The following is a 22268-nucleotide window of genomic DNA, read 5'->3' on the forward strand; positions in this document are numbered from 1 at the left end:
TCGAACACTGCACGGATCATCAAAAAACTAAAAACCAAACCCGACACCTTCTTCCGCCCATCATCAAAAACAAAGCCATCTGCCGCTTCAACGGGTCTCTACTTCGTCTATGGCACGCTCTCCGACCCCGGTATGCTCCGCGATGTCCTCGGGTTAGAAACCACACCACAGCTTCGACCAGCTAAAGTCACGGGCTACGAATGTAAGCTATGGGGTCAGTATCCGGCTCTTCTTGATGCTGTAGATCTGGAGTCGGTTGTTGAGGGATTTGTGCATCGTGTGGAGGCGGTCGAGCATGCAGAACGGCTTGCTGAGTATGAGACGAGTAGTTATCGGGCGGAGCCTTGTCGGATTATCTTTACGGATGGGAATGTACCCGCGGAGAGAAAAGGCTATACGTTCAAGTTTGTCGGTAACCCGAACGATCTGAGTGAGGTTGCTTTTGATTTGCAAACGTGGCTGAAGAGGATGAGGGGCAATGTCGACATTGTGGATAGGGAGGACGTCAAGTAACAGGCGAGAGGCTGCCTTCAATCTCTAATGTATGCTTGAGCTTCAAGGAGAAAGAAAAACATACAAGACCCACAAGAGACCAAGGAGGGTATACTCATCTGCCACACCGCCGCAGTATTCCACATTCCAAGTTCACCCTTCGAATTTTTGAAGTCAAAAGTCATGTCGTGTAGGTGGAACATCTGGCCTAGAGCGAGCAAGAAACAAAGGCTATCCTGTTATAGAAAATGGTGTGCAGGCCAGAGATTATATTCTTTGAAGCTGAAACTCGAAAATGGATACGATGGCTTCATCCTTACCCTCCAGATGATGTCATTGCACTGCATTTTTAATGCCAACAAGAGGCGGAGTTGGCATAGCCTTGCGTGGTAATCCGAGGTGCCCTGACTCTATGTACATGGGTAGACCTTCTTGTGCCTGTAATACAAGAGCTACTCGGATATTGATAGGTAAGACGGCGAAGTAGTGCAGTAGTAGGTACATGGATATCTAGTAAAATCCGATTCAGGTATTGGAAGAAGAAAATAACAACAGTAATATAACAGCATCAAGAGACACCAGGTTCTTCCGAACGCTCTTTCAGGTCTTTATCCAAAACCTTTGTCTTGTTGGTCGTTGCAGGGTGGCGTCCTTTGGCTGAAGAGCAGGGGTTGGCATGCGCGGCCCAGCCCTGGGGCAGGAATAGATCGTTTAAGCCCTGGCCCGGCCCGCACCTGGATAATCTTTGGAGATTAGTACTTATAAGTTAGGCTGTCCGTGCTGTTTGTATAAGTAGCAAGTAAGCCCGGGGGTTGTTTCAGACAGTTGCACACAGCCGGTGAAAGTAAGTTGTTGTTGAGTCTTCATCTAATAGCTGCGCGAGATTCTTGCAAGAATCCATTGAGATGCCGGTGGCTCTACTCCCAAGCAGTGGAGGTCTGATTTGGAGGCTTTGTCTGCTTCTTCATTATCTATTCGGGCAGCTACTGCCTTTGTTCACCCGAAGGGACTGCCTATTCTTGGCCTAGTAGACGAACGTAGTGAGAATAGCGTATGGTAGAGTGAGAATGACGATGGTGTTGCTAGTTGCGGAAAGAAAAAACGGCTATGGTCGAATGAGAGATTGGATATGTATTCTTTCATCTAGGAGGGTGCAATGGTGGGCTCATGGTGTCCAGGCGGAGATATATATATTAGATTACTGGAATGCAGATGCTAGGGATGACCCCCTACTAAGCCCATGAATCAAAGGCACAGAACGCAATTCAAAGTGTCTGTTAAGTTAAAAAAAGGAAGCTAATCAGTAATTCACTGAGTCAGCTTTTAAGAAAGAATCCAAAATTGTTCAGTAAAGGTTACCTAGATAGTGAATATGTATTGCCAATCTATGCTCCTGACATGACACCAACCCACATTAGAAAATAAAGCGAACGCTTAAGAATATGTACTCCAGAAAATGTGCTCTGAATCGCAATGCCAACAAAAATAAATCAAGAAATCATCTGTGTCAGTGGACTGCCTGGGCTTAAGCCTTAGACATTGCACCCCGAACCGCGCTCCAAACACCCCTAATCTTATCCAAAATATACGACCCGATGGCCCTGAGAGGACTCTTCTTCTTAATAGACGCGACCTTGAGCGGCTCCTTAGCCACAGCCACCGACTGAACCTCAGCCTCAGTCTCAGTCTCGGACCCAGAAAGCGCGACCTCATTCTCGGTCTCCTCATCATGAACTTTCACCCTCGAGATAGCAAAGTACCCACCCTGAGGCCCATCAACCCAACCTCCAGCAAATAGCCCACTGGCAACAGCCTCCCTCGCAGCACCCGACCTCGTCAAAAGCGCCATATCGTGGCCCTCAACTTCAATAAGACTATTATGCCAGGGAGTCGGAATCTGGAACTCATAGACCGGCTTGGGCGCCTCTGTAATTGACAGGAGAGACTGATTATCCTGGACAGGACGAACAGTTCCCTTGGGGAAGAGACGGATCCCGAATTTCGGGCCCGCGTTGTTATGCGCGTGAATGGAGAGCCGGATATGGTGTGGGAAGAGCAACTCCACGAGGTTCGAGTATGCGTGGTTCCGCGCGATCATTTCAGCGGCGACTTGGCTAGCAATGCGCTTTTTTGCTTTGGACCCGATATTGCGGGCTTCAAGGTACGACGCTAGATCCTCGAGCATGAAGCGCGATTGTCCCTGGTATAAGGCTAGGGTGTCTGCGTGTTTTTCGGTGATGAGCTGGCGGAGGTGGGCGCGGTCAATGCCGCCGACTTTCTCGAGGAGCAGTCGGCATTTCTGTGCGCTGTCTGTGCGGGCAGTTTCGATTGGTTGCGGGATTGTGACGTCGGCGAGCATTGTCTCTGAGAATGTAGAGGTTGCTTCGGGGGATGAGAAAAAGAGGTCTTGAAGGCCGGTGAACATGATGAAGTCTTTGCCTGATGTCCTGTTTGCCATGCGGAGGTGGTACTGCGTTGCGAGGGTTTGGCCGTAGGTGTCGACGAGGATGTCGTCTACGCCGACTGGTCGGAGTTAGACAAGCCTCCTGTAAGCATGGCAGAGGAAACTCACTGTTATCAGAAAAGACATGTCCGTCACTAATTATCCACAGTGTTGCACCGGGGCGATAGATGCGCGAGACCTGCTCCACAAAGCTATGCAGGTGGCCTAGGGCAAGGTATTCCGCAGCATCGGGAGAAGCACCGGCAACCTTATTCGGGCTGGACGACTTGCATGGGAAAGCAGGAAGACATAGCTCGATGCGTTTGCCGTCTTTGACGAACGAGTATACCTTGTTGATGAAGTACTGGCGACCACCGCCGGTGATCCATTTGTCGTCTGTGCTGGTGTTCTTGAGAGACTCTTCGAAGAGGTTGGCGATGCGCTCGGACAGTTTCATGGCTTCATGATCAGTTGACTCTGATGATGGACTTGTGGTGAGCAAGCGTGCGTTGAGGAGGAGGTATGTCGTTGCCCAGTTGAAGAAGTCATTTTCAAGCTCTGGGGACGGTGAGGATGTGAGGAGGCCGCGGACGGTTTGGCTACCGGGTTCATGAAGTTCGTGGATCTGGAGGATGTGATATGATTCTGGCTGGCTCATCTGCAGGGCAAAAGATAATGTAGTCTCTGTGGTGCTAATAATCTTGCCAGAGGATAGGATGTTTTGCTTGGAAGTCTGTGTCGAGATGCTCTGGAAGATGTCTGACCAACGAGAACGAAGCTGTTCGGCATGTTTGCCTTCAGCAACTACCAGATTGCCAGCCCCGTCGCGCTGGTAGATGCCCAGGACGTGGTGGTAGATAGAGGATCCGAAGTTGATAGACATGTTGTAGGGATAAAAGTGGAAGTATGCTGCGCTGGGAAATCAAACAGAAGATTAAGTAGAAATGCTGAATAGTTAAGTAGTTGAGTGCTGAAAGATACTGATCTGAGTTACCCTTTGTCTGGAGTCCAACTGATCTTATATACCATCTCCTCGTGTCTGGCTTGTGGTGTCCAGCCATACTTCGCAAAGCATTCACACTGCCCTCTCCATTGGCAAGACCCCAGCCCTAGAGTTACATCTGGCTTCACATCACGACATCTGAATCTAGACATTAGGGCAAGCCTCATGACTGCCTAAAATAAACCAAATAGACTTACTATTATTGGCTACCTCGGCTGATTCCCCCAGCTACGGCAACCAGCCCAGCCCTGGACGAGACATCAGCTCACGTGGATTGGGCACGACTGCACGGCACTCCGGCAACCCGAAGGGAAGTCGCGGCACGGCCAGAGGGCTTAGACCGGTGGAGCAACTGTCATTTGGCTGCATTTGACTCGGAGCCGGGGAAAGTGTCCGCAAGATGTGACGTGGAGCTGGGAATCGTGACGCGGCTGGGGGTGGAAGGAGGCGGAGCCCAGGTGAGACGGACGCGCTGGTCATATTTAGCAGCCAAGAGATTCCTCCAGATGTCGATCTTCTTGGCTGGATGAGCCCCAATCCTGCGGTCTATTTGCGACTTCATAGTTGGTGTTGGTTGAATTTATTGTTGGTTACGCTGTACAGTGTTCACTTTTCCCATGCTACCTTCTATTCTCCTTTTCTAGCAGGACTCTTCCTATTCTTCTTCTGCACTGCAATCTTCGTCTTTACCGATTCTCAAACCACCGAAATGTTCTTGACCATACTTTTTCTTGCCTCTGTCGTGGTAGCGCTCGTGCTCGCCGGGCTCGCATACCTCTTCACACCACCAAGCAATTTCCCCCAAAACATCCCCACAATCCCATTCTACTACACGCTTCTCCCCTTAATAAAAAACAACGACCAAGTTGACCTCTACCGCCAATATCTTGAACGCCCATTGACAGAATACGGCGCTGTCAAGCTCTTCTTCGGCGGGCGCTGGAACATCCTCGTCCGCAAACCAGCCTACATCGCCGAAGTCCTCAAGAACGAAGACTTCTACGCGAAGAGCGGCAACCAGAAGAAAATCCCGCATAGTGTGCTCGCCGAGTATACGGGTGATAATATTATTAGTGCTCATGGTGAGAATTGGAAGCTTTATACTTCTATTTTCAAGCCCGGGCTGCAGCAGGATTATGATCCGGCGCAAATATGGAAGAACTCGCGCTTGCTTGTTGATCTTCTCTTGGAGACACAGGCTGGAGCGGGTGCTGTTAATGTTAACCCTATTCTTCAGCGATATACGCTTGCGAATCTATCGGAGGTGGTTCTGGGAACTACTTTCGAGGTAAGTTTCCCTCCCCCAACCCCCCGGCAGTGACACGCATGGAAATAAACTAACAAGTCCAGACAATGCAAAAACCCAATGCCCCCCTCCACGCCTTCCAACTCCGCATCAAGCCTAAGATCTTCGACCCCATCTTCCTGAACTTCCCATTTCTTGACCACTTCAAACTACCAACCCGCGTGGAAGCACGCGAGCTCGTCACCGAATTTACGGGCGAGCTCGTCAAAACGGTCCAAAATGGCCATGTAACCTGTGCCGGGCACGAAAAAGACCAGCCTCATAATCTAGGCTGTCGCCTCCTCGGCGCTTATGAATCAGGCCTTCTTACCGAGAAACAGCTGAGGCATAATATAATCAGTGCGTTTCTGGCGGGCCACGAGAATCCTCAGCTTTTACTTATTTCTGCTCTCTTTCTTCTTGCTGAGCATCCGGTACGTCCGGCCTTTCTTACTTTCCCCGCATGGATTAACCAAGGAATAAATCATCAGGACATCCAAGAAACCCTCCGGCACGAAATAACCTCCCTCCCCAGCGAAACCGGCGAAATCCCCTACAACGCCCTCTCTTCACTCCCGACTCTCACCGCGGTAATTTACGAAGTCCTCCGCCTCTACCCGCCAATTTCCCAACTCATCAACCGCGCCACAACAGCCCCAACCCTTCTGGGCGGGAGCATCCCCATCCCAGAGGGAACATACGTAGGCTACAACGCGTACTCTACAAACCGCGATGCAGACTTCTGGGGCCCTACAGCCGAAGACTTCAACCCCGCTCGGTGGGGAGACAATATGGATGAGATTAATGCGCTGTTTCGACGCGCGAATGCCAAGGGCGGGTTTATTAGTTTTCATGGTGGGAGGAGGGCCTGTCTAGGTCAGAAGTTTGCCATGTTGGAGGCTAGAGTCACCCTTGCGTTTCTGGTGAAGACACTCAGGTGGGAACTTGATCCTTCTTGGCCGAGGATGATGACGCCTGCTGGGCCGCTTTATGCGAGGAATTTGAGGGTCAGGTTCTTTCCTGTTGAGGACCGGATAAAGAAGCAGTAATTGCGATTTGTGATTTTGGTGGGTTGGTTCGGTATTCATGTTCAGATTGTTCTTCAGCATACATAGACAGCCCTGACCTAAGCTCACTTAATTTTCCATTCGATGCTGTCTAGCTTTTACCTTTGAGCTGGTTACACAAACTTCTTACATGCGGCTGTGACGTTGCACCGCAGTCTTCCGAGGGTGGAGGCTCTCTCGGTCTCGGGTCACACATGGCACCTGAGAAGACAAACGTAAGACCAGGGCTTGGAGTACCTGTCTAGATACGAGATCTCGATTCGGAACACCCAACCGTCCCTTGGAACATGTAAATTGACATACAACGGAGCCACGTTTACGGACGCGACCTTTCGCATAGCATAATAGGAATAACCCTGAGCCTTCGGGACCGGTACCGTGTAGCCTCTAGGCCTGAGGCTTAGAATCCACATTTAGATACGTGCAGCACAGCGACAGCTTTGGTCTGGTCACTAGACGAAGCTGTAACCGGTAACCGGTAAGGCAACCCACCCCCGCATTAGGGCTTACGCTTGCAGCTTGAGGCGGGACACGAGAGAGACGTCAGACGAGTCGGCGAGTGAGGATGTGCTACGCGCGCGCCAAGATGGTATGGGGCCGATCGACGGCCTGAGATTCCAACGTGGGCGGGACACAGATGTTGGATCTGTTGGTTGAGTAGCTTATCGCGCGATTGTGGCAGTGGCTTTGATTTACTGCACGGGGGGCCTTGGCGTGACTTAGCTATTTTTGACACACTTACACCGCGGGCCGTTTGAGTTGGGAGGCTGATATGCCAAGATGTATGTACATAAGCGCCAAGGTAGACTCCCAGGGCTGTGGGAAGGTTTCCCGTTGGTATTATTAGTAGTGAGTTTAGCTACGCAGATACTACCCTAGCTCTCCGGCTGATCGGCTGATTAGAAGCAGTTTAGGTCAATATGCATTCACTCAGCCTTGGAGTAAGTCGCTAAATACGGTGCTTGGCGGCCTTGAAGTCTAGTAGATTTGTGTACTAATATCGACTAGATAGCTGTCTTACACTGTCGTTGAGAATTGGTCGCTTTTTCGTTCCAAGGTTCTCTTTCTCTCTTCCTTCTCTTAGCAACCACTATGGAAAGCCCTAAGTCAGAGCAAGCGGCCCCAGCGCCGCCGTATTCTGCTTTTTCAGAGTCCAGGAAACAGTTCTATCTCGGCATCGTCACGGCCGCGGGTTTCTTCGGTCCGCTATGCGGCGCCGTCTACCTCCCCTCATTGATCCTGTATGAAGATATCTTCAACACATCCAGCGGTGTGATCAATGCTACCGTCTCCGTGTACATGGCTGTTTTTGCCGTCGCTGTATGGCGCCCCCTCCCCTTCACACTTTTTCATTTATCTCGACTAATCAGTATACTTTAGCCCCTCGTCGGCGCAGCAGCAGCAGACCTCGGCGGTCGCAAAACAGTTTACATCGTCACGCTAGCCAGTTTCCTCGTCGCAAATATCCTTCTCGCCTCATTACCCGCCAATATCGGTGCGCTGTTTGTGCTTCGCATCTTCCAGGCCTTTGGCGCTTGTATCGTCACCTCGATCGGGGCCGGCACAATCACGGATATCTTTGAGCCTTCGCGGCGCGCGTCGGCGCTCGCGATATTCCTCCTCGGTCCGCAGCTGGGGCCTGTACTGGGGCCACTTATCGGAGGCCAGTTCGCGACGGAGTCGAACTGGAGGTGGGCGTTTGGGTTTCTCGGTACGTTTTCTCATGCCTCCCAGACCAAGCCAAATGAGCCCTAACTAACCACCCAACCACCCCGCAGCCCTCGCCTGCACCCCCGTCTACCTCGCAATCCTCTTCTGCCTCCCCGAAACACTCCGCTGTCTCGTCGGAAACGGCTCCGTATACGCAACCCGAGGCTGGTTCGTCCTGCCTAACTTCCGACAAAGAGGCCTGGTCGATACAGCGCAGTTCCCGAAGCCCCCCAAGCCGAGTCTGCGTAACTGGTGGAAACTGCTTATCCAACCAACCCAGTTCATCGTCTTTATGAATGGCGCGCTTTCCTTTGCGGGGTTGTACCTTATGTATGTCTCGTTTCCGGACGTTTGGGGCCAGCGCTTTGGGTTTGATACGAGGGAGGTTGGGTATGCTTATTTGGCGCCTGGTACGTTTGTCCACTTACCACTGCCAAATCCACCCACCCGGTACTGATGCTAATATGTTGGGTGTAACAGGCGTCGCCCTCTTCATCGCCTCCCTACTAACAGGAAAATTCTCCGACTGGCACCGCGCGCGCCTAAAAGCCCGCAACCCAGACGGCAAAATCGCCCCCGAAACCCGCCTCCCGATCCAAGTCGTCGGGTTCCTCATCTCCGCCGCTGGAAAAATCATGTACGGCTGGTTCACGCAGCACAATCTACACCCAGTGTCTGGACTCGCCGCGTCCGCGCTAGCGGGGATTGGGACGGCCATTATCTTCGTCACGACGACGTCGTATCAGACGGAGGTTGCGCCGATGCAGGCGGCTACAATTGTAGCGCTTGGTGGTCTGTTACGGAATATTGCGGCTGCGATCGCGGCTGCGATTGTGGATTCTTTGACGGAAAAGATGGGATACGGGTGGTGTTTTACGGGGTTAGGGGTGCTGGATGTTGTTTGTGTAGCTGGGATTTTGGGGATTATGTTCTTTGCGGGTGGGAGAGGGTATCAGAGGGTCGGTAGTGGGGAGTTTTCTTAATGAGTTGGGTGTTTGGAGAATAGAGGGGGTAATGCGCGGTGTCTTGAATATAATATAATGTTTTTGATCTTCAACCACGTAAACCTAGCAATTGATCTCAGTGAAAACTACAGGATATGCTTCTACCATACAGAGAGTCTACGAGCACATTCACTTGGCTGATCCAATTGTTACTGCTTCAAGTGGGTGCGTAGATGAGCCATACATGATACTGCGCAAGGCTATGCATTGCATGAAAAAGACGAGGAACAACTATTGTACATATCATGATAAGCGTATGAATCTAACCCGAATCCAGATCCTGCCCTAAGGTCTGTTCAGCTGCTCGCGACGATAGAAGAGGAGGAAGCCAAAGCTGCACAAACCGGTCAGTACTACAGTATAAATCAAGGAAGAAAAGGGGACATGACATACCTCGCCAAAAGCTGAAAGAAAAGCGCAACCCAGAACCACGCATTTCCAACGTTATCAACACTCGTCCCAACATTCGGAGAAATCCCGGCGGGTCCAACATTATTCGGCGCGAACGCCCTTGCACAAATCGTCGCAATGGACCCAATCGCCTGCGCGGCAATCAAAACAAAGCAAACATGGACTCTTGTAAGCGTCTGCAGCAGAATCATGCCTAGGCCGACTTGCTGGATTTCATCGAGCAGACCGAGCCACAGCCATAGGGCTCGCGAGGCGATGGCGCCTGATGTCAGACTCCCTGCCCAGGGGAGGTAGTACCCGATATTAGACGTCCCCCACCACGTCTGCGCCCAGCGGGGCGCACCGACGGAGAGACCGAAGACGGGGAGGATCCAGCTGTGTTCTTTAGCGAGGAAGCGGAAGAGGAGCATGAGTGCCACCCAGAGGATGATGAAGAAGGCGACCACTAGGATGACGACGTGCCAGGTCTTCGCGTGAGATGAGGACCACAGGAACGACCAGTTCCGACCTGTAGCCGCGGCGAGGAACCAGTTCTGGATAATGACCATGAAGAAGAACCACAGGACGATCCGCCGACGGAGAAGCGAGGTGTAGAAGAAAAGGATCTTGCCGGGGGCTTGCCGGTAGTACTTTGGTAAGCCGAGGGCGAGAAGAATACCGATGATGAAGAACACGAGGGCGATGGGCATGACGACAGCCGTGAGTTTCCAGGTATTCAGAGCGAGGGTGGAGACTCCGCCAACTTGGACTGCAGTGACTCGTGAGCTCCAGAACCATAGGACTACTGTGTAGAGCTGCGAGAGGCCCTGGATGAGACTGGCGCGGAACATCCAGTCCTTCACGGGGACGGCGCCCTGGTCACCAAAGTTGAGTGCAAAGAAGAACGACCCGCTTGAAGATGCAACGGCGTAAACACCCGCGGCGACATTCTGAGCCCACGCGCGACCGAGCTCCGAGGCACCATACGGTGATATACCGATTATGACGAAGGCCAGAGCGTATATGAACCAGGGGACAGTGAGGACCACCATCGACGGGAACCGGTAAAAGACAAACCACCACGCAATGGAAGAGACGCAGTAAATCGCCGCGATAACGTAGAGCTTGGTCGCAGGTTCACCAACCTGCCCAACTAACAGGGTAATCTGTGCTGAATTTGTCGCGATGATCTGTCCCAGACCCAGGAAAAGCGCGTAGACGGGCCAGGTGCCGAGGCGCCATCTCATGAATCGCTGGATTGCCATGGGTCTCTTGTACCCCATGCGGGCAAGCCATAGGTCGATCTCGTCTGTTTCACCCGGATCGGAGGACTCTTCAGGGTTCTGCGAAACAGGGTTGTAAGGTGTCAGCGGGGATGAATGACCAATCCCAAGACCGGTGAGAGGACGGTCTTTCGATTGCTTCTTCAACTGCGCGTCTGTGTACATGTCGAAGAACTTGCGCTCACTCTTCATGAGATAGACCTCGATGCAATAGTCCGTGCTTGAGTTCTTTTTGTTGAGGTTGGTGAGGAGCTGCTCGAACCGCCGCGTGAAGTGGCCCATGCTATCGGTGAAGGTCGGATCGACCTTTTGGAGTTCGAAGACGGGCTGGTCATGGTCGGCGGCGACAGCAGGTAATGAGAGGGCGGAAACGTTGCGTCTGGGGTCATACACAGCGCCGGGCGTGCTCACTGGTGATGAGGCGCGGGAGACGAGTCTGGATGAGTCGGGGGTCGATGCGCTGGAGTTGTCTCGAGAGTGGCTGACCGCGAGTTGAGATGCATTGGACGATCCGAGGGTTAGATTGACTGCCGCCACGGCCTCTTCATGAGAGATAATATGGTTGTCCTGCGCCGTACCAGGGGCCTCTTCCTCGGCGTCGGTGCCATCGTCCTCAACCGACTGTTCGAGCATCTGACTGTCACTCAGAGATTTCTTGCGGAGGCGCTTGCCGCCTTGTCCCGGTCCAGCTCGCCGACCGAGAGACAGTTTGCGACCCAGCGTACTGCTCCTGTTGCTGTCGGCTTGCATTTGCTGAGCTTCGGCTGCCTGCAGGTCAAGCAAAGAAGGCTGAGGGGGCACCACTGACGACCTCAAGGCCTCTGCGCTCGACTGGAGGGACATTGGCCTTAGCATGGACGACTGCCGCAAACCCTGCATGTCCCAATCGCTCTCGGTCTCTGGCAGCGCGCCGGCGACCGTTGACTTGTTCTTCGCGTGATGGATCTTGATCGATGTACGTTGGAGCACTTCAAGTTTCTGCACCCAGTCGAGCACAGGAAAGCGCTGCTTAGCCGAGTTTGCACGCATTTCAGCCCTGGTCTCTTGCGAGGAGTCCAGAGCAGATTTAATGGCCGTTCGCAGTTGGTGCATGAGATGGCGCGCCGAATCAGACTCGACTGTATACCACCACCCGGGCATCTGGCCAAGACCTCCAATTCGAGACCCAATCCCAAGAGCGCCCTTGCGGCCGAATTCAACTGCAATCAGTCCGAATGGTTCGTCTCGAGAGGGGATCAAGGCAAAGTCGGCGCCGGAAAAGACAAAGGGCGGAAGGACTGTAAATTCGGGCTTTGAGAACACACGTCCTGGGTACAGTTCCATGATACGCTGCAGTTTGATCGCGGCGAGCTTGCCGTAGAGGTCAATGATGGGTCCAATGCAGATCAATTGCACCTGCGGCCTCGCAGATAAAACTGCTGGCATCACGTCTGCAATTAAGTCGACTCCCTTTTGCTTTGACCATCGTCCCACAAACACCAGCAAATCGGCGTTGCGGTCCTCTTTCAATCCAGCCCATTTCTGTGCCTGGAGTTTGTCATGGACGGATTCTTCATGGGATTGAACGGCGACTTGCACGTCCGAGTCGCTGCTCACGCCAGCGGTATCAGAAGGGTCAGGGTTTGGAAGGCTACCGATCTTGCCTAAACTCCAGAAAATCGGATAGCGAGCCCACGAGCGCTGCCCGTACTTGTCCGAGACTCCTACCGCCCCAAATCCGCGTTGATGCCACCGCAAGTAGCTCGCGCCCGCATGGAGTAAGTTGAAAACGTTTCCGAATTGACAGTACTTGGTAGCTGTTTCGACTGGTAGATTAAAGACAGAACAAACTTCTTTCTTCTCTTGCTGGGTCCGTAGCGGCCAGAGACCCTGGAACTCGGCATTATGCAATGACAGGCAAACGGGGATGGTTCGCGTCGGTAGCAGGTATAGCGGTGCCAGGCAGCCGTGGAAATCGTTGATGTGGTACATGTCGATTGATGGCGTGCGCCGGATTGCCTCTGCAATACATTGGTTCCATGCCGAGTAGTAAATTGCGCTGTCGAGATCATCCATTCGCGGCGGGTATGGTTCTGCCTTGGTTTGGTGCCTGAAGACCGGCGCATCGAGCAGGATGTAAGTGATATTATCCACGACATGGTACTGCACGTTAACCAAGTAGGGCTTGTCGAGGACCGTCACGACAAAGGGCTCGGTGGGCGTGTCGACGGGGTATTCGATATCACCGACACATGGTACCACCCAGATGATATTCTGGTGCTTCAGGTTCTGGGACATAAGCTGGGCCATGACTCCTAGACCACCGATCTTCACCTTCACCTTCCAGTCGGAGATGTCATACTCCATGGTGGCAATCAATACTGTACGTCGCTGCGAGGCCGCGCCCGCTCCCGCCGCGGCCAAGTCTGTTGGGGCAGCGGTTGCTGAAAGGTCGACCTGCGAGTCACTGGCGCCACCAAGCTTATCTTTTAGTCGACGATAAAGGACCAACGGGGCCGTGTCACTCGCGACATCATTTCCATCTTTGTTAAGCTTGACACGGTAGAAGGTGCGGATGAAAATAAATACGCCGGCGGCGCCCATCAGAATGGGTACAACCCAAAGGAGGATATATAGCACGAGCTGGGCCCAGCCAGATCCAACAGGGATCAATTCGTAGTTTAGATTGGCATCGTTGAGCGAAATGGTCCACCCGAGATGTGGAAATGGAGGCAGCTTGGTTATGTTAATCACATTGGACGAGAGATACGACGGAGGAAGCTTCTGGACGACAGAGGTATTGCCAACGTCGCCGTAAACCTCCGTGGTATCCGGAACACCGTCTTCATCCTTGCCCCAGACGTTTAGTTGGCCGACAGCTGGCCATTCATAGACAAAGTCATACAGCCAGCGCGCCGTCTTGGTGTCGTAGCGCACTTGGTTGTCGAGTCCCCCGTCGTATCCGTACTGGTTGTATGGACCGTTAAAGTACAAGTGAGGGAATCGTCGAGCTGCATTATCCTCCCAGTCATAGTCGCCCTCTTGTAGGTAACTGCTGCTGCCGGTGAGTTTCGAAAAGTACTGCACGCGGATATGAGTCCCCTTCCATTGCCCATAGGTGCCGTTCATGTTGATCGTCGTGTTGCCGCCCGAGTAAGTCTCCCACTCCGACCAGCTGCGCCCGAAGTCAGACGAGTACCGGAACTTGTCGGCGCCAGCAGCCTTGTGCTGGACATGGAAGTCGTCGCCGGATTTGTGCACCAGGGTGGTGGAGTAGTTGGCGAACGTCGTGACCAGCGGATTCTCGTGGGTGCCCACGCGAAGGAGAAACTTGTCGGTCGAATTGGTGTACCCGTCAGACGAGGAAACGTTCTTGACCGTTACTTGATGAATTCCATGATGAACATTGTTCAATGTTGCGGACCAAGTCCATATCGTCGGAATTTCTCCGACAAAGCTGTTGCTCGTCGTCCGGGCAGAGACCTTGGTGCAGTTGACACTGGACGTGTCGAGGGTCGCGTTGACGCCTTTTTCGGTCTTGGAGTCCAGGACAAGTGCCTTGGTAATACTGTCACAATCCATCGTCTTGGAGTATCCCAATCGGATTGGGACGCTTTCACCCGAGTCTTCGTCGGAGAACAGTCGAGCATCGTGCCCAGGGACAAACTCAGTGACGGTAGGGCCAGGCTCAACAAAATCACTAGCCTTAACATACGCTCGATACTCCCATGGAAGCAACTTCATCTGAGAGACGCATCCGTACTGGCTGTCGGAACCATCCTCCACAGTGAGCTCGTCGTACGGATAGAACAGATTCTTCAATTTCGTCCCCGAGTCAAACGGAGCCAACAAGGTATTATTCGTGCCTTTGCAGTCGTCGCCATAGGTTTTTGTTGTGTTGCCGTTCTGATACACGAGCCACAGCGTCTCATTCCCCTGGCTTGCCTCTTTCTGGACTCCCGGGAAATAGCTTCGCAAAACTGACCAGAGGCCGGTGACGGTAGGGGTGGTGGACGATCCAGGAAGATAAATGTCCTCTGTGAGCTGCGATATCGTTTGCAAGAACAGACCATCCTGCGCCACGGGGTAATGGTCTCGAATTTCAAACATGCGCTTCATGATGTTGCGAAGCGGATGGGCGGGATTCCGCTGGTCATATGTAACCGTGATATCGTTACAGCCGTCTCGTCCCTTCTCAACTGGAAAATCATAGAACTTGGATGTGTTCAGGTTGAAGCAGCCGTTCGTCCACCAGGCCGTCTGGGCCGTCATCGGCTGCCGGCCGAACATGTAGTTGGATGCAGTGGCGTCGAAGACATACATTGCCTGTTCTTCACCCCACAGAACAAGAGGGATTCCTGGGAGTTCCAGCGAGACGATATACAACCCTAAAAGGTACTTGTCGGTCCCGTTCTGCACCGCGGGCCAGCGGAAGTTATCTTGATTAGACACGCCAAACATATGCCGTGGGTCCAGTTCTCCGGTGAAGGCATTCAGAAAGTCATTCGTGATGAGCATCCGGTTCCAAGCCTTGATGAAATCAGTGGGCAAGTCGTGTCCTGCAACCAGGTTACCGTCCATTCCCAAGAACCGGGTCATCGATCGGTAAATGGTATAGTGGAACGCGGAGGCATCCAACGCCTGCAAGCCATCCTCTCTGAGAAATTTCGAATCCGAGTTATTCGTCAACTGGACACCAGCCTCTGCAGACTGCGGACGCTGATCGGGTTGACGCCCGCGGCCGAGATAGAGACTGCCAAAGGTATCCCCAGACGTGATTTCACCGGGTAGGAAGAAATTGTGCTTATTGTATCGCTTCGCGCAGTCACGGTAGACGGCGATCATCTCGGCCAGCGGCTCCAATGTCGCCTGGACACTCTTATCGAACCGGAATCCATCGATATCAAGGCTCGCGATCTGAAGACAGGAGTGTCGGGTGAGAACGTCGCGAACCGGTTTGTGCCATTCACGCAGACGGTCCTGCACCGAGGCAAACTTGGTCAGTTGGCGCTGCCAGTCAGGGAAATTGCCAAACGCTTCCAGCTCTCCATATTGGTCGAAGTCGCTGTTGTAGCAGCCCTTTAACTCTTCAACGCCGCTATCTGTCAACGGGTACCCGTCTTCGTTCCAGAAACGTGGATAGTTGCATGATTCGTTGTACTCGTTTCCGAACTGGAAATCGGCATATTGTCGGTCTGTAACCCATTGAACTTCGTACTCCTGTGGCGTGAAATCGGCGGAATCGTTGAGGTGACCCTTGAATCCGATCAGGTTGCTCAGTCTGTTCTTCGATGTTAGTTAAAACCGCTAGTAATTCCCACCAACCAACTTACGTTGCTACTGTATTGTCCACCACGACGTACATGCCTCGGTCGTGAATCTCCGTGATCGCGCGTCTCCAGTCATCGAGGGTACCGAGGTGCATGTCGAGAAGAGTCGTATCAGTTGGTGAGTAACCGTCGTAGGCCCACGGCAGGTTCATTAAATACGTTCCGGCGAAGTAGATGACCTTGAAGCCCATGCCTTGGATATAATCCAGCGAGTCCAGCAGACCTTCCAGGTCGCCGCCATGGCGCATCTGGTTCGAGGTGATGACGTGTTCAAAGGCCGTTCCGTTGATATTATCATTCAAAGGGTCGCCGTTAGATATCCGGTCTAAGAAGATTGTGTACGTTGGCAGTCTCCAATTGTCCGGCGACGGATGGTATTCGTGATTTAACCATGCTCCCCAGTAGTCGACTGGCGATTCGGCGGTCTTGTTCTCGTTCAGGTTATAGTCCGCGAGTGCTTCGTCGTAGGGCCAGGAAAAGACGAAGACGCTCAGGAACGATAGTATTAGGAAGATTGGGCGCTGCATCTTGAGCGCCGCATCTGCGTGTGTGTACAACGGACTCTTGCCGCGAGGGAGGAAAGAACGAAGGACAACAAACAAAAAGACAAGGCTCAGAACGAATGGATAGAATGCATGGGAAGTGAGAAAGTGCAAGAGAGACAAGCAAACCAGCAAAAGACAAAAGAATTGTCGACTTGGAACGTCACATCCTTACAAGGTCGAGACACCGAGGCACCTCCGAGCCTTATCGGGCCGATTTGCGACATCCACCCGGGTGCTCGACGGCTATCATCTAGAGAATGTCGATATGGTCAGACCCACTAGTCAGTTTCTGTGGTTCCACCGTTTCTTGTTCCAAACTTCTGGCTGGCTGCGTCTCGGGGCTCTGTCTCAGACAGTGCAACCGAAACATGGATTATTCCAGGTTTCCATTCCATGGCCGTGGCGTGCTCAACCGTGGAACACGAACAGTTCCTGAAAACTCCTCGTGCATTGCCCATCTGCCGTCCATCACGCAGAGTTTCCTTGCCATGTTTGAGAGTTGAAGCGAGGTCAAATCTACAGTAACCAGCACCCAGGACCGTCCAATGTCCACAGTGCCCTGATCTCCCTAAACCCTGGAAGCGGAGCCAAGTGTCTCACAACCATCATGGCCGCGAGCTTAGCGTTCCACAGTGGCACAGATACATTGACCACACTACTAAATATAGAATGACTAATATAGATGCATCTACTCGACTGATTTTTTCACGCCTCACTCACACGCACACCGGCGGATATGTGGCATCCACCATATGGAATTGTACGTAAGATCCGTCTCCGCCCACGCCGATCTTTTAATCCTTTTTTTTTTTTTTTTTTTTGGCGAGCAATAACTCTTCGTTTGGCAAAACTACGCTGGCTACTGGCGTTTACTTCCAGTTACAGATATCGCGGTCCAGATATATCAACATGTTGGAGGTAGAGCGTCTCAACCCCACAATTGACTTGTTTGCAACGCCAGAAAGCGAAGGCGCCAGAGTCTACCCGTAATGAAACCAGTCACCACACGTGGGGTCTCATTGCATGTCATGTTCAATATACCGGTCGCATATCTCCAGGTTCGGACTGGGCCAAGTTGCCAAGCTCAATCCGGGTTGCTTCTCTCCGCTTGGCTCTTTCTTGGTCAGTCATGGATCAGAGCAAGGTCTGCCTGTTAGGTTTCTAGTTGGCTTGTGCCATAAAGTACTATGATAGTTATAAAACAGAGAGCTCAATGTATGTTTGGAGAGGTGGCGGTAATGCTAGTCCCTGCAAGGCTATCTATCTATGACGGTCTTGGTTGAGTAGGAAGGTCGCATTGAGGTGTTTCTTGGCTTGTTATCTTGCATGCTGGGATAACAACTTCTATTCTGTTTGGTCAACGCAAGATCCTGACCGTTTTCGCTGTCTACGTATACTGCTTCCCGGAGCTCTACTGACACACCACCACCCCTAGTTCGTGAATCCTGTTCTCGCTGCAGGAACTTCAGATACTCCTGCAAAGTCTGCTCTTCTCCCATACTAGCAGCGTTTGGAGGCTTTTTAGTTCTTATCTCTGCCAGTCCTGCGGCTTTATCTGGATCCTTGGCCTCTTCAAATCAAACCAGCTGTTTGCTTCCTCTGGCTCCTTTTGATCCTCAGGAAGTCTGCTGTCTCGTGCAAAGTAGGCTATTTTGCCCATAATCGAAGCATTCCCCTTGCTTAATTCGGTTGGCTGCTCCTGAATTCTTCAGATCTGTTAACACAGCTCTGTTTCTCTTTCTCTGACCGGTGCATCGAGACAAATAATCAGTTACACGCGATGGCGTCAATACTGAGAGCCTTTCGAAACAGGGTTCCGCACATACGGCAGCCATCCAGACCGATCTCCAAGGCCCCGCAGCTTCTAGTCTTGGACCCTCCGATCGAGGAAGAGAGCCTACTTCATTACAGAGCGGCTCACTACTACCCTGTCAGAATCGGTGAACTTTATCAGACAAGTTACGAGATATCAGGGAAGCTTGGCTATGGAGCATATTCCACAAGCTGGCTATACCGCGATCTCCGGTGAGTTTCTTGTCGACCATGGCATAGGCCGACTGGCATCTCTAACAAACATACCGGATACGAGGAACCAAACACCTGATTCGTGGACAAATGGCGCGGTACTCCCACAGGACTTTGATATCGATTCCGACTCAGACATGGATGCGCTATTCGACTTCGACCTCATGAATACACAGTGTGATGTACCCCAGCTGGAAGTTCGCTGAAGGCTACTAAGCGAGTGAGGGGTGGATTAGAACTGACAATAAAAACAAGACTAGTGTACATTAGTGGACAGCACGGTCTGCCACGATGTCTTGCATTGAAGAATCACAGCTTGTCCACCTCTGGATATTGTGAGAGCTCCCATCCCTTGGTATTCTCTGGCAGAACAGGACGAGCAAGAACATCAAGTCTCAGGATCGAGGCGAGCCAAAAAGCTCAACTCAAGCATGCGATGCCGAAAGGCGAGGGCGAGGATGAGGATGAGAAATTGACCATGAAGCGATCAGTATCCGTTAGCGCCCGCTGAACCTGATTGATGAAAGACCTGAACTTCTGTTTATACGCCTCGAACGCACTCGTGATGCTCTCCCTGGAAGCAGCCTTCGTAGAAGATCCAGTTCCACAGTGCTTTTCAATTTCAACAGCGAGGATATACGCCTCCGCACGGCGTACCCATCCCCGTCAAAGCAGATGGGCAATACGCTGCGTCCCCAACCAGCGCAACACGCCCGCGATACCACGAGTCCAGCTTGACGACACCCATCCGCTCGCAATAAAAACCATCGGACTCGACCAGGCTTTGTAGGATATTCCCCGACTGCCACCCCGCGCCACCGAAGACTTTGGCTAAGACCGTCTTCTCTTCCGCAGTACGGCCTCTAGACGGATCTTCCAGCTGCGGCGCGCAGCGCGAGTCGCACATGGCGTACACCTGCAGCATGTTGGGATCGTGCCGCCGAGTCATGATACCTACCCTTGCCGCCTGGGGCGATGAAAGCTGTCGCGTCGTATCCCTCGCCGACCTAAGCTAGAGGCTTCTAGCCTAGGCGGTAGGCCGGAGGGCATGCCCGCAGGTGCCATCTATGTATCGGAACCCTACATATCGCTCCCGTCTCCACGTTTGCATCCCCGGGCCTGGGACAGCGTTCTTTGTCGCAGAGAAGCCCGAGGACTCTGCCAGTATTGATTTTCCGGCAGCAAACCCAATTTCATGAGTCTAATGCCTCATGTCCTACACCTGCAGCAACTCTACTGAAGTACTGGTATGCGATGCATCAACCATCCAACGCCTGCACAGCCTGCGTTCACTCGCAGCTCCAAGCCAGTGAATCTATATCTACCACATGTATCCTTGCTTGAGCCACCCTGACTACCCTTCCCCCAGTAGTGGCGACTCCATGGTCCGTTACCCTCATGTCCAGAGTAGCGGCCTCGAATAAAATACGCGTAGTTTCGGGTGCAGCTGAAGCTGGTCATTTAACTGCGTCTTTCAGTCCGCAGCCCATTGCCTTGCTTTTCCGCGATATTCCATAAGTCAAGGTTGAACGAGAAAGTACGTATACGTACTTAGGAGGCAGGTTATTCTGCAAGTGAACCCCGACAATCAACTCCAGCTGCAATAGCATTCAAGACAGTGACTGGGGACTTTTAGTCAATGGCAGCTGCTCGTTATCCCGGACTCTGCCGAGAACCTGGAGCTAGAGGATCAAGTAGATCTGGCTTGACGGCGGAGAACGTCACCTCCTCCCCGGGGCTGCCCCGTGATTGGTGAGACCCGCCCGACAAGCACAGCCAGCCAATTAGAACCGATATCTTCGGATTTGGGTTGGAGGCTTTTTACCCGGCAATGACATCGTCCCTTAGTGTACCATGGCCTGGCAATAATGGCACAGACGGGATTGGTGGATGGATGAGCAGAATCACGGGAAAGGGACTAGGTGTTCAGCCTTCCCCTCGCTGGACAATCATGGCTGAGGATTTTCTACGACTGGATATCCCAACCCTGAGCCAGCAATATGGGGGCTCCAACCACCGAGCCAATCCCTCAGGATCCAGTATTCCAGCAGCAACAACTGCCTAGCCAGGTTGCCAAGTTGTCAAGTTGTCAGGGCACTGGTTTAGTATACGAGACTTGATTACCCTAGAAAGGCATGATGATTACAAATTCGGAAACATTTGCCCGGATAGTGGAGTACTGTTGCCGTGAAAATGGGTCCACCTTCGACAGAACGTCAGTGGGCTTCAGCCAGCGAAACCGATATATGGGGCTGATCCCCCCCCGCGCGGTTTCGGTACGTCTTCTTCAGCCTTTTCTCACTCAAATCCTCACACCAACATCAACTATCCATAGCATGTCTCGCATCCTCATCACCGGTTCGACCGACGGCTTCGGCCTCGAAGCCGCCCGTCAGCTCGTCCAGCTCGGCCACCAAGTCTACCTCCACGCGCGGAGCACCCAGCGGGCCGCAGACGCTGAAAAGGCATGCCCCGGCTCCGCGGGAACATTGATCGCTGACCTCTCGAACGTCGACGAGACCAAGAAGCTCGCAGAGGAGGCCAACAAAATCGGCACCTTCGACGTGGTCATCCACAACGCGGGTCTCTACCTCGGCCCCTTCCGCAAGACACCCGATACGGGGATACCGGCGCAGGTCTTCGTCAACGTTCTCGCGCCTTATATCCTCACCTGCCTCATGAACAAGCCGAAGCGGTTAATCTATATCTCGTCGATCCTGCACAAGCAGGGGAATCCCGATCTGAAGGATATGTTCTGGTTTGAGCGCGGTGAAGGAAAGTGGAATGATTTCCAGTCGTACTGTGATACAAAGGTGCAGGTTAACCTTGTTGCGAATGCGGTTGCAAGGCGCTGGAAGGAGACTTCGGTTTTGACGGTTCATCCGGGGTGGGTTGCTACTAAGCTTGGGGGTGCCCAGGCGACGGATAGACTTGAGGATGGCGTTGAGACGTATGTTAAGCTTGCGGTTGGGGATTATGATCAGAGCTTGACGGGGGCTGAGGGGTATTTTGAGCCGAAGGGGAAGCTGGGTGAGCAGGTGCCTGCTTGTAAGGATATTGAGCTGCAGGAGGAGGCCGTGCAGGGGTTGGAGAAGCAGACAGGGCTGAAGATTCCTGCTTGAAGTGGAGTGATTGTTGCTGTATATAGTGAATGATTAGATGAAGCTCCACGAATAGAGTAGATGCAATCCTCAGACTAAAGAAATGTATGAGGTTGCAAAAGCTAAACCCCATCAAAGGGAGCTGGGCCCCCATTTGGTAATACAGATATCTGACATTGCCCGACTCCTTTGCCGTCATGGAGCATATATCATGGCCACCAACAAGAGATGGTACATGCCCATGGAAGAGGGGGTAGATAGCTAGGCCGAGGAGATGGTCGCTGTCCTTCATGATTTCTCGCACGTCTATTTGTTGGCAGGGTGGCACCAGGTGTGATAGCCATGCAGGTAAGCAATGAGAGAAAGCCATTCTGCCATTCAGCCGAACCGGACCAGGGCCCTTGGCTGGATGTGCGTCTTATCCGCAGTTCCTGTTGCTTACAGGTCGACGCCGTTCGCGCTGTGTAGGTAGATTGATCCCGCGAACGACACCGTCCGCGCGGAGATCACGTAGATCGTGAAAGGTGGGGGGGGGGGGGGGGCGGAGGGAGGGGACACGCTTGTTTCTCGCCGGGAATACCCTACATTGCATCTTGGCTCTGACTTCAGGC

The 22268-nt window shown here is 52.6% G+C and overlaps 7 protein-coding genes across 7 annotated transcripts; 4 read left to right on the forward strand and 3 right to left on the reverse strand.

Annotated features, from left to right (window-relative positions):
- The first annotated feature begins 40 nt into the window (after positions 1 to 40).
- BDV17DRAFT_272805 (uncharacterized protein) lies at positions 41 to 558 on the forward strand. Its single transcript, XM_073758936.1, has one exon. The coding sequence runs from the start codon at positions 133 to 135 to the stop codon at positions 511 to 513; it is 381 nt and encodes a 126-aa protein (XP_073612039.1). The 5' UTR covers positions 41 to 132; the 3' UTR covers positions 514 to 558.
- A 1459-nt stretch (positions 559 to 2017) lies between these two features.
- BDV17DRAFT_300490 (isocyanide synthase family protein) lies at positions 2018 to 3863 on the reverse strand (the record flags this gene model as incomplete). The annotated part of the gene is made up of 2 exons (XM_073764074.1): positions 3065 to 3863; positions 2018 to 3015 (listed from the first exon to the last, which is right to left on the reverse strand). The coding sequence occupies exons 1-2, from the start codon at positions 3816 to 3818 to the stop codon at positions 2018 to 2020; spliced, it is 1752 nt and encodes a 583-aa protein (XP_073612040.1). The 5' UTR covers positions 3819 to 3863.
- A 784-nt stretch (positions 3864 to 4647) lies between these two features.
- On the forward strand, positions 4648 to 6272 carry BDV17DRAFT_300492 (cytochrome P450; the record flags this gene model as incomplete). The annotated part of the gene is made up of 3 exons (XM_073764075.1): positions 4648 to 5226; positions 5289 to 5657; positions 5715 to 6272. The coding sequence occupies 3 exons, from the start codon at positions 4648 to 4650 to the stop codon at positions 6270 to 6272; spliced, it is 1506 nt and encodes a 501-aa protein (XP_073612041.1).
- Positions 6273 to 7382: 1110 nt separating this feature from the next.
- Positions 7383 to 9177, forward strand: BDV17DRAFT_284174 (major facilitator superfamily domain-containing protein; the record flags this gene model as incomplete). Its single annotated transcript, XM_073760490.1, has 5 exons — positions 7383 to 7610; positions 7671 to 8001; positions 8069 to 8410; positions 8481 to 8949; positions 9117 to 9177. The coding sequence occupies 5 exons, from the start codon at positions 7383 to 7385 to the stop codon at positions 9175 to 9177; spliced, it is 1431 nt and encodes a 476-aa protein (XP_073612042.1).
- ags3 (alpha-1,3-glucan synthase Ags3) lies at positions 9161 to 16987 on the reverse strand. Its single transcript, XM_073758937.1, has 3 exons — positions 15990 to 16987; positions 9398 to 15937; positions 9161 to 9338 (listed from the first exon to the last, which is right to left on the reverse strand). The coding sequence occupies exons 1-3, from the start codon at positions 16511 to 16513 to the stop codon at positions 9290 to 9292; spliced, it is 7113 nt and encodes a 2370-aa protein (XP_073612043.1). The 5' UTR covers positions 16514 to 16987; the 3' UTR covers positions 9161 to 9289.
- A 1989-nt stretch (positions 16988 to 18976) lies between these two features.
- On the reverse strand, positions 18977 to 19481 carry BDV17DRAFT_294760 (uncharacterized protein; the record flags this gene model as incomplete). The annotated part of the gene is made up of 2 exons (XM_073762913.1): positions 18977 to 19141; positions 19197 to 19481. The coding sequence occupies 2 exons, from the start codon at positions 19479 to 19481 to the stop codon at positions 18977 to 18979; spliced, it is 450 nt and encodes a 149-aa protein (XP_073612044.1).
- A 1363-nt stretch (positions 19482 to 20844) lies between these two features.
- Positions 20845 to 22104, forward strand: BDV17DRAFT_272810 (uncharacterized protein). Its single transcript, XM_073758938.1, has one exon. It carries the CDS (start codon positions 20893 to 20895, stop codon positions 21676 to 21678), a length of 786 nt encoding a protein of 261 aa, XP_073612045.1. The 5' UTR covers positions 20845 to 20892; the 3' UTR covers positions 21679 to 22104.
- Positions 22105 to 22268: the final 164 nt, after the last annotated feature.

This window comes from Aspergillus undulatus (genome assembly GCF_047715775.1).
Source record: "Aspergillus undulatus strain CBS 261.88 unplaced genomic scaffold BDV17scaffold_57, whole genome shotgun sequence".
Lineage (NCBI taxonomy): Eukaryota > Fungi > Ascomycota > Eurotiomycetes > Eurotiales > Aspergillaceae > Aspergillus > Aspergillus undulatus.

Excerpts from the sequence above, each read along its gene's own strand:
- BDV17DRAFT_272805 (XM_073758936.1), top strand. The coding sequence starts at position 133 with ATGCTCCGCGATGTCCTCGGGTTAGAAACCACACCACAGCTTCGACCA.
- ags3 (XM_073758937.1), bottom strand. The coding sequence starts at position 16,513 with ATGCAGCGCCCAATCTTCCTAATACTATCGTTCCTGAGCGTCTTCGTC. Across the intron at positions 15,938-15,989 it reads GTGGACAATACAGTAGCAAC|ACTGAGCAACCTGATCGGAT; the intron begins GTAAGTTGGTTG and ends ATCGAAGAACAG. Across the intron at positions 9,339-9,397 it reads TTCTTTCAGCTTTTGGCGAG|CTTTGGCTTCCTCCTCTTCT; the intron begins GTATGTCATGTC and ends CGGTTTGTGCAG.
- BDV17DRAFT_272810 (XM_073758938.1), top strand. The coding sequence starts at position 20,893 with ATGTCTCGCATCCTCATCACCGGTTCGACCGACGGCTTCGGCCTCGAA.